Source organism: Poromitra crassiceps, assembly GCF_964638095.1.
Source record: "Poromitra crassiceps genome assembly, chromosome: 11".
NCBI classification, from domain to species: domain Eukaryota; kingdom Metazoa; phylum Chordata; class Actinopteri; order Beryciformes; family Melamphaidae; genus Poromitra; species Poromitra crassiceps.
Window position 1 is genome coordinate 19,735,770 of NC_139643.1, and position 12,500 is coordinate 19,748,269.

At 41.7% G+C, this 12,500-nt stretch overlaps 2 protein-coding genes across 2 annotated transcripts in view; one reads left to right on the forward strand and one right to left on the reverse strand.

The window, feature by feature from the left end:
* Positions 1 to 1,931, forward strand: part of LOC310785689 (visinin-like) — a gene marked incomplete at both ends in the record, with an annotated part of 10,381 nt that extends 8,450 nt beyond the window's left edge. The window contains 2 exons of the mRNA XM_083646830.1: positions 1,328 to 1,332; positions 1,768 to 1,931. Of these exons, the coding sequence (XP_083502956.1) occupies positions 1,328 to 1,332; positions 1,768 to 1,931 (169 nt within the window). The remainder of the gene's footprint in view (positions 1 to 1,327; positions 1,333 to 1,767) is intronic.
* Positions 1 to 12,500, reverse strand: part of LOC310784876 (class I histocompatibility antigen, F10 alpha chain-like) — a gene marked incomplete at both ends in the record, with an annotated part of 357,580 nt that overhangs the window by 116,940 nt on the left and 228,140 nt on the right. The window lies entirely within an intron of this gene.

The window sequence follows — 12,500 nt, forward strand, 5'->3', positions numbered from 1 at the left end:
ATCAGAGCTCTCACCAAGAAGGCACAGCAGAGGATGTACTTTGTGCGGCAGCTCAATAAATTCAAAGTGCCAAAGACCACGATGGTGCACTTCTACACCTCCATCGTCGAGTCCATCCTCACCTCCTCCATCACCGTCTGGTATGCTGCTGCCACTCTCAAAGACATCAACAGACTTCAGCGCATCATCCGCTGCGCTGAGAAGATAATCGGATGCAACCTGCCATCCCTCCAGGACCTGCATGCAGCCAGGACACTGAAGCGATCTCGCAAGATCATGGCTGACCCCTCCCACCCTGGCCACAAACTCTTTAAGACACTCCCCCACGGCAAGAGACTGAGGTCTGCCAAGACCAGAACCACTCGCCACAAGACCAGCTTCTTCCCAACCGCCATCAGCCTCACCAACAAGGCCCAGAAACCCCTTCCGCCAAGGAGCTCACCAACAAACCCCCCCCCCCCCCCCCCCCCAGTGAGAGAAATATGTTTCACATTGAAATAGTCTGGTGAAAAGTCATGAGGGTGTCGCTCCTGCATTGCCCCCTAAGGATATTACAGTAGCATGGGCAGGGCCATGAGTTTGTTTGTTTGTTTGTTTGTTTGTTTGTTTGTTTGTTTGTTTGTTTGTTTGTTTGTTTGTTTGTTTGTTTGTTTTTACCCTGATAACCTAGTTTTAATTTTATTTGATCTATCTTTTAACTAAAACATTATAGTTTTAAAACAAAATATTGTATCCACAATGAATCCGTTTTATTTGAGTAAAGGATAAATATGCAGAAATATGCTTATTTTCTGTGATAGAAAATATTACCTTTTGCTTCTTTTTTTATTCATTTGTATTGGAACCACACAATTCAGGTTTAGATATTTACTAAAATGGTAATAAATTATTTACTGAAATTTGCTTAAATGAAATCTAAAAACTAAAATAGTATTCAGTTCGCCTTTTCTTTAAAAAATTATCTCTTTTTTTCTTCAGGTAAACACCCCTAGGGTTTCACAATATTCTTATTACATGAACAAAAGAATGCATATTAATTTCAAATGATCAATTCATATTTGAAATAAGCTTTACCAACCTCAATAGCGTCAAGTGTCATTTTATCGGTGTTATATCGCCAGAGAGTTTGTTTCATGCCGATGCAGATATTTCATTTTAAAGCCTTTATCGGCCGATACTGATCCTGTGCTGGATATCATCGTGCATCTAGTAAAAAAAAAACATTTAATATTACAAGTGAAATTGAAATTCAATACATCACATTGTAAAAATGTGACTGTATTGTGGTCTGAAACATTAAAGGTGATCTTATCTCCATGTTATTCAGCTCTGGTAATCATAACTACAGACATTGAGCATCACAGTTTCAGATGCTCTCCATCCAGATTATATTATTGTTACATTTGTAAGGTGTTTTTCACATGACTACATCTACTGTGGCACAGAAAAATCAATGGTGATATTATCTCCATGTTATCACAACTACAGAGATGTTTGAGCATTAGTTTCACTAATAGGCTGTTTAATATTTAACTTGCCCCTGAAACCTGGCACCTCTTTACCTTCACAAGTGCATCACATCAGATTGAAGGACTTCTCTGGGCAATTTTTACACTTTGCCAAGTCATCCTGTGGACCGGATTGGACCGTTTGGCGGGCTGGTTCTGGCCCCCGGGCCGTATGTTTGACACCCCTGTTCTAGTTGGATGTATCTTGTTTAAATACAAGTGTGTGAGTGTTTCCCAGACTGACCTGAGGTCTGTGCAGGTGCTCTGCTGGTGCTGATGTCACTGGGCGGATGGGTGCTGTGGTACAGCGGGAACATCGAGGGCCTCACGTCCCGCAAGGAGCTGGGACACATCGGCAGCACCGTGGACCGACTGGCCCGCAACCTCAGCCGCAAGATCCGCATCTACAGGAGCCACCTGTGATGCTGCAGGAGGGGGCGGGGCTTAGCAGGTGAGGATGCTCGTATGCAGGACATTTGCCAAAGCTAACATGAATATGATCATCTTCAGGTTTCTGGGAATCCTGCAGTGAGTTTGGAGCTCAGCATGGAAAAATAATGTAAAGTCTTCAAAAAACACATGACTTCTCATTTGTTTACGCACAGTCGTTTCATGTATTGTGATTAGGATATTCGATTTTGCATTTGTATCCCGTCATGGGCATGATGTTCAAGGGGTAGTTAAGGGTTGTTGTTGTTTGGGGGAGGGGGGGGGGGCGCATTTTGCCTTTATATTTGATCGGAGCTCCCCGCTTTGTAGGAGAGACAGGGAGAGAAATCAAATAAAAAGTAAGTAACACGAGCTGTGTTTTCACCACATTTCTTGACCCATGTGGTAAAACTTTGATTTGTAACTGTTTGTTTTTGTCATTTCAACAAGTCAATGTTGTGCTGTGTTGAGACAGATAAAGCAACACAAAGTAGGCTATAGGGCGGAACTGAAACGCCTGTTTACATTCAGTAAAAACATGTTTGGTGATTCTATTCCTGTGCTGATATAGAGTGAGAGTGAAACCACAGTCAGTACTGCACATAATGGTGTTTCATTGTGACTTTTTCATGGGCCGTTTCTCACTGATTATCACTGTAGAAAACATTGATCCGTGGATGGTGTACCGTACCATTCAATATTGTATTGAGAACCGTTGCATCCCCATATTATGTCAGGCCCCTATTGGTCTATTATTGATTATCAGATATCAACAGTCACTGTCATCCACCTGCAATCTGATGCAGGTTCCTCCTGAACACAGCTACAGAAAAACAGTCTGAAAAACCTGACGTGAAATATTATTTTTTTATTTTTTTATTATTATTGTTCTATAATGTTATATTTTAAGCTCACAATGTAGCGTAGCTTACATCAGATCACTCACAATCTTCAAATCTGACCAATAGGCTTATTAAAGCCCAATGAATTCAGTATGGAGTAATAACATAACACATGTGTCTGGAGACTCTGTATGGTGAATAAGTCAAGGCAGGATTGTGTTTTTCCAGACTGTTGTCTGTACAATTTGTATTCATTTCTCTTTCATTCTCTCTGCTATCTTCACAGGCTTTTTCTGTTCTGGAGGTCTGAAGATGTCATGGACTGATGCTGCCTTGGCTATGTTCTGTAAATTCAGCTTGAGTCAAATTGTGCTACCTGGATCTGTCAGTGTTAATATACAGATGATCTACATAGATAGGCTGTAATGTCTCTGTTACCTGTAATGAAATACACACAAATATGAATGTTACACATGTCAAAAACATTTAATTTATATCAGGACAGTTGCTCCTCTGTTACATGTTCATGGTGCTGATGTTTTATCATGATTGTTTTATTTCATAGTGTCAGTTGTAGATGAGAGTATCATTGATTTCAGCAGTGGTCTTGTTCTGTTATCAACTTCAATAAAAAACATTTTTATGAACTGTTTAAAACCATCTGGATTACTTCTCAGCTCTATTTTATTTCCAAAACCAAACAATATATTCGCTTGAAATAAACCTCCAATCACACCGTCATTCAAAGCAGATTAACTTTATTGATCAAATACCACAAATGTACAGTCAGGAATTTGTAATTGGTGTTACTGTTGCTGAGACACGACATTACAGATAGTAAAGACAACAGGATGGCACATATAGAGCAAGATATGCTACTGACAGCAGATTATACATATTACTGCACTTATATTCAGGTTTTAAAGGGGCATTAAATCATCTATGGCAGTGACAGACATCTATTCCCAACCTGTGGGCCTCAGGTGGTCTGTGGAGGTATTGCAAGTGGGCCGCCAAATGAATATATATAGTGTGTGTGTGTGTGTGTGTGTATACAGTATATACTGTATATACATATATATATATATATATATATATATATATATATATATATACATATATATATATATATATATATATATATATATATATATATATATATATATATATATATATATATATAATGATATATTATTTTACATTAAACAAATTGAAAACACTTGCTGATGGACAGCTCCTTGGAAATTGTAACAATGAAAATGCTGCAACATGTTTCAGATGCTGTGTTAGTGACTGTGGAAGATAACAAGTGCTCTGAGAACACATTATTTAGCCTCCGTATTTTTGTTGGAGGTGGACCACAAAAAGTTTTGAAATGTTCAAGTGGGCCCTGATTTGGAAAAGGTTGGGAACTGCTGATCTATGAGCTTTATTGCTCTCTACAGGTGACCAGCAGGAATTGCACGCCCATCCCTTTGAGTGACAGCGGTCGGTCAGTAATTGACACACATACAAAAGTCAGATTTTCACAATTAAGTCATAAATTAACGAATTAGAGCTGCAGATCCAAAGGAAAATTGAAGAGGGAATATATCTTATCATCAAGCTAAGTAGGCCTATCCTCTTTTACGCTTTTACTGCCATTTTTAGCTTGAGAAGAAAGGCGTTTATTTACAGCTGAAATGTGTTGCAACAGTGGTCGCTCACTTGCAGCATCGCCACTGAAACAGTTGAAAATGTGAGTGAAAATGTGACTTGACATTCTAACGGGTCGGGAGTTTCTGTTCCAATACGGCCCATAAAGTGAGTTTTGAAACTGAGAAATCTCAGCACCTGATGTAGACAGCAGTACCAAACCCTGCAGGTATGTTATAGTCATTTTGTGCTTTGTGACACCAAACATTACGATGGATGGTTTCAAAGAAATGTTGCTAATCCATCCCAGTCAAACAGAAAAGATCTTACACAGAATTTATCTGTGACTCTTCTGTTCACAGCAATGTCCAAAAACAGCAGAGAGGAAGTGACCTGGCAGGAAGAAGTAATGGATTACTTGTAATGGGATTAGAATAATCTGTTCCATACAGTCAGTAAAACACTGATGGAATGGATGAGATCAATGCAATTCCATTACAACTAATCAGATCAATTACTTCATTACTTCAATCAATATCCATTAACTGTACAACAATAATTATATTACACAGGTGATTATTAAAATATATCATAAAATACTGTAGTACAACCGTGATATATATATATATATATATATCAAAATGTATTTAGATAATAAAGATGAGATTACACTAGCATAACAATAGACACTTGAAGTTATGATTGTTAATGGCTGAATCAATCAATGCGCTTTACATTAAAATCAAACTACAGCTAATTAAAAAATTACAATGAAATAATAAAAAATACAGATACAATAAAATACAGATATGTTGTGCAAGAAATGAAATAAAGAAGAGTCAGAAATTGAAGGAGGAAAATACAACAAGATCAAATGAAAATAAGAGATGACGATTATGCTAACTTTTTTTTTTTTTTTTTTTTTTTACATTTAACAGCATTTATATTCTAAGTAAGAAAAACATTATGTTACAGAGTCGGAATATTCTATTAATGTTTATAGCTTAATAGAATACATTTGAATTAAAAAAATATCAGTAACAATGTTTTTCTCTCTCTCTCTCTCTCTTTCTCTCTCTCAGATATACCCAGCTGGGTTTTGAATATGTCATTTACATCTGTGATATGGACAGCATAGAATAGATAATAGTTGGCATTGCAAGTCTTTACAGGTGAAGACAATTCTTTCAGACTTCACACTTTGCTACCAAGAAGCATGTTGCAGCCTTCATGCACCGCCGCATGCAGCAGACTGATGAGTTGCTTAAGAAAACTTGTTGATTGCAATCAAGTTGAAAATAGTCATACCTATAGGGACTTTTGAACTGTACAAGGCTCTGGAGTTATTAAATGGTTTGATCACACCAGTGACACAGTCAATGTAGACATTTCAAATATATATTTTATCGCCTGCCTCGCCCTCATCACAGCAGAGCTCGATTCCAGAGGAATGCAGAAGTAGATGGCTTTCAAATGAGCTGAGCACTGCCCGTGTCTCATCATGGGAAAAGCCCTGCAGCTGCTGTAATCTGACAGTTCAGCGCCGCCGGCGGCGGGATGTTCCGGATCAGGCCGACGCAGCTCGGGCCGTATCCAACACTGTTGAGTCCAGATGATGTAATCCCAGGCTAACTTGTTTATCAGGTGCAGAAGAAGAGTGGATGCTGGTGAGTGAGACCGGCACCTTTTCATTGGGAGTGGATCCATAAGGTTGATTAGGCTCATCCTGATTGGTTGAGTATGTGTATGCAAATTTCAGTGTGCTGATCCACTCGTAGGAGTGGCTGTAGCAATGGAGCCCTGCTGTGTGAAATTGAACATCACAGATTTTTGAACAATCCCTCCACCCCTCCCATCCTATAAAACTGCCTTTCTTTCTGTAACTGATCTCCCATTGGTTTACACTTTTGAATGATCCCTCCCCGTGTTATGACCGGACCAAACATCCTGTTTCAACAGGATATAAGAGCGGAACATTTTATACAAATACAAAGATTTGTATCATCAGATACAGGTACAGATACAAACTCTAGCATCTCAGCACTCTGCTGCTATCTACGTTGTCTGTTTGAGAGTAGATCTCCATAGTGGCTGGACTGAGGCTCTGGTAGGTGGAGTCTAGCTCCAGAGCAGAGTATGTTTGGTCCATGGTAGCTGGATTGAGGCTCTGGTAGGTGGAGTCTAGCTCCAGAGGAGAACATGTTTGGTCCTAATCCACAGTGTCTGGACTGATGTTCTGGTAGCTGGAGTCTAGCTCGAGACTAGAGGATGTTTGGTCCTGATCCATGGTGGCTGGACTGAAGTTCTGGTAGGTTGATGCTGGCTCCAGAGTAGAGTATGTTGGGTCCTGATCCATGGTGGCTGGACTGAGGCTCTGGTAGATGGAGTCTGGCTCGGCAGTAGAGTGTGTTTGGTCCTGATCCATGGTGGCTGGATTGAGGTTCTCATAGGTGGAGTCTGGCTCGGCAGTAGAGTGTGTTTGGTACTGATTCATGGTGGCTGGATTGAGGCTCTCGTAGGTGGAGTCTGGGTTGACAGTAGAGTGTGTTTGGTCCTGATCCATGGTGGCTGGATTGAGGTTCTCGTAGGTGGAGTCTGGCTCGGCAGTAAAGTATATGTGGTCCTGATCCATGATTTCTGGATTGGAGCGCTGGTAGGTGGAGTCTGGCTGGGATCTGGAGGCTGGAGCAGAGTTCTCATAGAGAGGAATCTGCAACAAACAATAATAAGTTTAGCAAAGTGAGAACATGACAGCACACCTGAAATACAGTGGTAGCCATGGAAACAGTCCTCCATCTTGCATGTATCTGAATAGGTGGTGGTGGAAGATGGACCTGAAGCCTTAGGATTGTTATCAAATCCAAGATGGCAGCATGTCAGTGTTAAGCGTGTTAAGTCCTTTATTCTATAACGGGGGGGAAATGAGAATATCATTTTGTCCATAAGGTCGCTTGACTTAAACCAATAATTGCCTTTATATCAAACAAGGGTAGTCCAGTTTACTTCAAATGTCATTCTTATTGGATGTGATGTGTTTATAGTGACAGTAACATGTTATTAGAGTTCTCATAAAATTGGATGGATCATGGCATCTATCGGTTGCCATGGTGATTCCAATCTTCCAATTCTTCCGTTAGAGTGGCATCCCATAGCTTGTCACTTCATTTCTACCCACCTTCTTCTTCCACAGCTGCAAGTGTAACTTGAAATGGAGTGACACTTGGTAGTGAACTGGTAATGTAACTTGAAATGGAGTGACACTTGGTAGTGAACTGGTAATGTAACTTGAAATGGAGTGACACTTGGTAGTGAACTGGTAATGTAACCTGAAATGGAGTGACACTTGGTAGTGAACTGGTAATGTAACCTGAAATGGAGTGACACTTGGTAGTGAACTGGTAATGTAACCTGAAATGGAGTGACACTTGGTAGTGAACTGGTAGTGTAACCTGAAATGGAGTGACACTTGGTAGTGAACTAGTAGTGTAACCTGAAATGGAGTGGCACTTGGTAGTGAACTGGTAGTGTAACCTGAAATGGAGTGGCACTTGGTAGTGAACTGGTAATGTAACTTGAAATGGAGTGACACTTGGTAGTGAACTGGTAATGTAACCTGAAATGGGGTGACACTTGGTAGTGAACTGGTAATGTAACCTGAAATGGAGTGACACTTGGTAGTGAACTGGTAATGTAACCTGAAATGGAGTGACACTTGGTAGTGAACTGGTAATGTAACCTGAAATGGAGTGACACTTGGTAGTGAACTGGTAATGTAATCTGAAATGGAGTGACACTTGGTAGTGAACTGGTAATGTAACCTGAAATGGAGTGACACTTGGTAGTGAACTGGTAATGTAACCTGAAATGGAGTGACACTTGGTAGTGAACTGGTAATGTAACCTGAAATGGAGTGACACTTGGTAGTGAACTGGTAGTGTAACCTGAAATGGAGTGACACTTGGTAGTGAACTGGTAATGTAACCTGAAATGGAGTGACACTTGGTAGTGAACTGGTAATGTAACTTGTAATGGAGTGACACTTGGTAGTAAACTGGTAATGTAACTTGTAATGGAGTGACACCTGGTAGTGAACTGGTAATGTAACTTGTAATGGAGTGGCACTTGCTAGTGAACTGGTAATGTAACTTGAAATGGAGTGTGACACTTGGTAGTGAACTGGTAGTGTAACTTGAAGTGGAGTGACACTTGGTAGTGAACTGGTAGTGTAACTTGTAATGGAGTGACACTTGGTAGTGAACTGGTAGTGGGTAGGGGATTTTGACATCGAAGGAGTTGAATGGTATAAGACTCATTGCTGTCAGAACTTCAAAACAGCCACCAGATGGCGACGATGGGCCTGAGTACTAACCATATAGAGCTCCAGTCCATCTGGACTGGAATGGCTGGTGCACAGCAGCCTGGGTGAACCCAGCTTTCAACGTGATGTCACAGACTATGTCTGTAGCGTTTCTTTGTGACTGATAGTACATGGAGGTCATGTGGAGGCTGGGTTTATCCAGGCTAGGTGCAAAGCCCTGGGAGGTCACTATAAGTCAGTAATAACTAATGAGTCTCAAACCTATAGAAACGTGAGTAACTCAAACCTGCCTTTTGGCGAAAATAACCTTGGTGAAATATTTTCGCAAGAACAGAGATTTATGTCAGTGTGACTGTAAAAATGTGAAGTTTGACTGCTATGTTTCTCCGGAAATAGCGGACGTTGGATTGTTCCAATCGTGGGGCATTTAGGGTCATTGGAAAGCTCGGAATTTCTACTTTCCAGCGATGCCAAGCACGTTATTGTAGACTGACAACTTGCCCTTATATCTACAACCCGGTACTGTTTCTGAAGGCTTAATTGAAAAGTAAAGATAAAACAAACCAAAATAATCCCTAAAAAACTATTAGGCCTTGACTGTATGGATTGCTCAATATAAACGGTAGAGTTTACATGTTCTCAACATGTTGGCATTGGTTTCCTTTCCTCACATTAGAAATGCATGCAAACATCACAGTTACAATCTGTGAAGGAAAATATGACAACCCCCCCCCCCCCCCCCCCCCGTTTGTTTTTTCATACACAGTGAAGGAGTTATGGTGGAAACTGACAAAGAGTGAAAATGGACACAAAGAAAGTTACCTGCAAGTTTCTGGCATCTGAGTTTCGCCTGGTGTTCGAACCTGTGGACAGACAGTACAAAGGTTTAGGTTATATTGTGTGTGTGTGTGTGTGTGTGTGTGTGTGTGTGTGTGTGTGTGTGTGTGTGTGTGTGTGTGTGTGTGTGTGTGTGTGTGTGTGTGTGTACTGGAAGATGATTGACAGGGTGGACTGGAAAGGTAACTCACCATCACTTTCCCTCTTTGTCTTCCATTTGTAGAGCAACAGCAGACTGACAGCCAGCAGCACAGCAACTACCACAGTCACAGACACAGCCACAACCAGGAACCCACCTGCAGGGCGAGAGAGATAGAGGGATAATGGGGAAGAGGGGAGAGAGAGGGAGCGAGAAAGAGAAGCAAGCCAGAAAGAGAGAGAGGCATGGGATGAAGGGGACCTATGTCAGAACTGTGGCGCGTCATCAAGCGTCACAGACACACACATACATACACACACACACACACACACACACACACACACACACACACACACACACACACACACACACACACACACACACACTCAGACAACACACACAGCAACAATACATTGCTTAATGTTAATAATGTGAATATTTTCAATAATATTGCAGTTGGATAAAATGCATTTCAAGTTATTCTACATTTTACACCAAGATTGTAATCTTTACTGCAAATATCGGTTATATCGGTCTCTTTGATCAGTGATCATCGGTATCGCTATCGGCCCCGGAAAAAAACATATCGGTTGATCCCTACAATCTATTTCAATAATCATTCAGTGAAATTTAATTAATTCAGAAATTAGTGACCATAGAGAGCGAAGGTTTGTTTCTCATGAACCACGGATGTTGACCTTTTTGACCTCTGAGATGACCTCTGTGTACTTGCAACTTTTTTCAATGTTTATGACTCAACTCAGCATGACCAGAACATTAATTAGAGGTCAATATGAAGGCTCAGCGATGAGTTTGAAAAATGTACCTTTTTGGAGCTGAAAATCGGTGGCCATCTTGGATTTGAAGGTCAAAAATAGGTCAAATCATCCATTGTGAATTATTTGACCCCAAAAAGTCCAAGACACCATGTACTGTACTTTGCAGCATTGTGGGCCAAACCATTGAAAACATCATTTTCAACATAACCAATTTTGGATTTAGGGCTCTCACAAAAGTTGCCCGCATTTTCCCAAAAATAAAATGATAAATTAAATCTGTTTTTTAACCTTCATAGATGACAAATCACTGAGAAACAAACCTGCGCTCTCCACGGTCACAGAATCACCTGAAATGACCCAACTACTTCTCTACCTCTTCCTCTCTCTTCTGTCTGCATCTCTCCCTCTGCATCTTCCACCGCTCCCTCACTTTCTCTCCCCCACTCTCATAATGTCTGCATCAACCCCCCAATAAATACTACACACACACACACACACACACACACACACACACACACACACACACACACACACACACACACACACACAGGCACACACAGGCACACACACACACACACACACACACACACACACACACACACACACACACACACACACACACACACACACACACACACACACACAAGATATCTGCTGTGATCCCAGTCTTACCTGGGTTGTTGGTCTTGATCACTGCTGGGTCCAGTTTGGTGATGATGTCCTCCTTGACACCAGAGAGCTGAAACACACACTGGTACTTCCCCCAGTCTTCAGGTTTGACTGATGAAACGTTCAGCTGAACGCTCGTCTGGAAGGTTCCATCGTGGTTGGGGAGGATCTCTCCCTGGTCCATGAGGTCCTGAAGCTTCTCTCCATCTCTCCTCCAGAACAACATGGCTCTGTCAGGGTAGAATCCTGTAGCGTGGCAGGTGACAGGAGAGGAGGGAGACTTCTGGAGGAGAGACACTGAGGGAAGAACTGGAGAGAGAGAGAGAGAGAGAGGGAGGGGGAGAGAGAGAGGGGGGTGCAGGGAGGGAGTGAGTGAGTGAGGGAGGGAACAAGAATGAGAGGGAGAGATGAGACAGAAGAGAGAGAGAGAGGTAGAGAAGGGGAGAGAGTGAAACAGAAAGAGTGATGTTGGGAAGAGGGAGAGAAGGGGCGAGAGGAAGAGGTGGAATTAGAGGGGGAGAAAAAGAGAGGAGAAAGATGGGAGAGGAGAGGAGAGGAGAGAGAGAAAGGTAGAGTGAGATTGAGACAGACAGAAATGCGGATAGTGACAGAAAATGCCAAATATTAGCGAGACTCAGCTCCTCAACCTCCCAACCCTAGAGTCTCAGGGCAGCACACAGACTATCTGGCCCAATCACATTATAACAAGACAAAAATAACAATACATCACTTATTAGAAAGACCCCACACAAACTCAAAGTAAAATGGAGGTTAATTTGTCATTTGTATGATAGATATTTATGTTTCATATTGGCTGTTTATCAGCTTGTGATACAGAAGTCTTTGTCCATGTAGGCTTCCGTAGTTGGGCCATATACTAGACCCATAGTAAAGTGGGCAGGGGCTCACTCTCTGTGCCCTCCCCTAAGATGGCGGTCCGGGCGCAACAGTGTGTGATAACCTAACATAGTTCTGTTGAGCCTTTTTGTTTGGTCCTGTCTCTGTGTACGTGAATGTTGAGGATTATCTTCACTGAGCCTTCACACAACCACATCAACTGAGCTGTCCGAAAACTCAGAGATGTTTCACCTGGGCTCTCCCAACACACCAAGCCAGGTGAGCAATGTCCTTCAGTTGATAACAGCCTTCGTATTCTTGTTCTTTCACATATTATGGAGTCGGACCCACTGGTGCCCCCTGGTGCTAGTTAAATACCCCTAGACAAGCTTTGTTTATTGATCAAACTGAGCATACCATAACACTAGGTACTGAGTCAGTGGACACAGCCTGGCCCTAGAGACCAGTCGTCACAGACAGACCTGGCTGTCCAGAGAGGACAGGCTG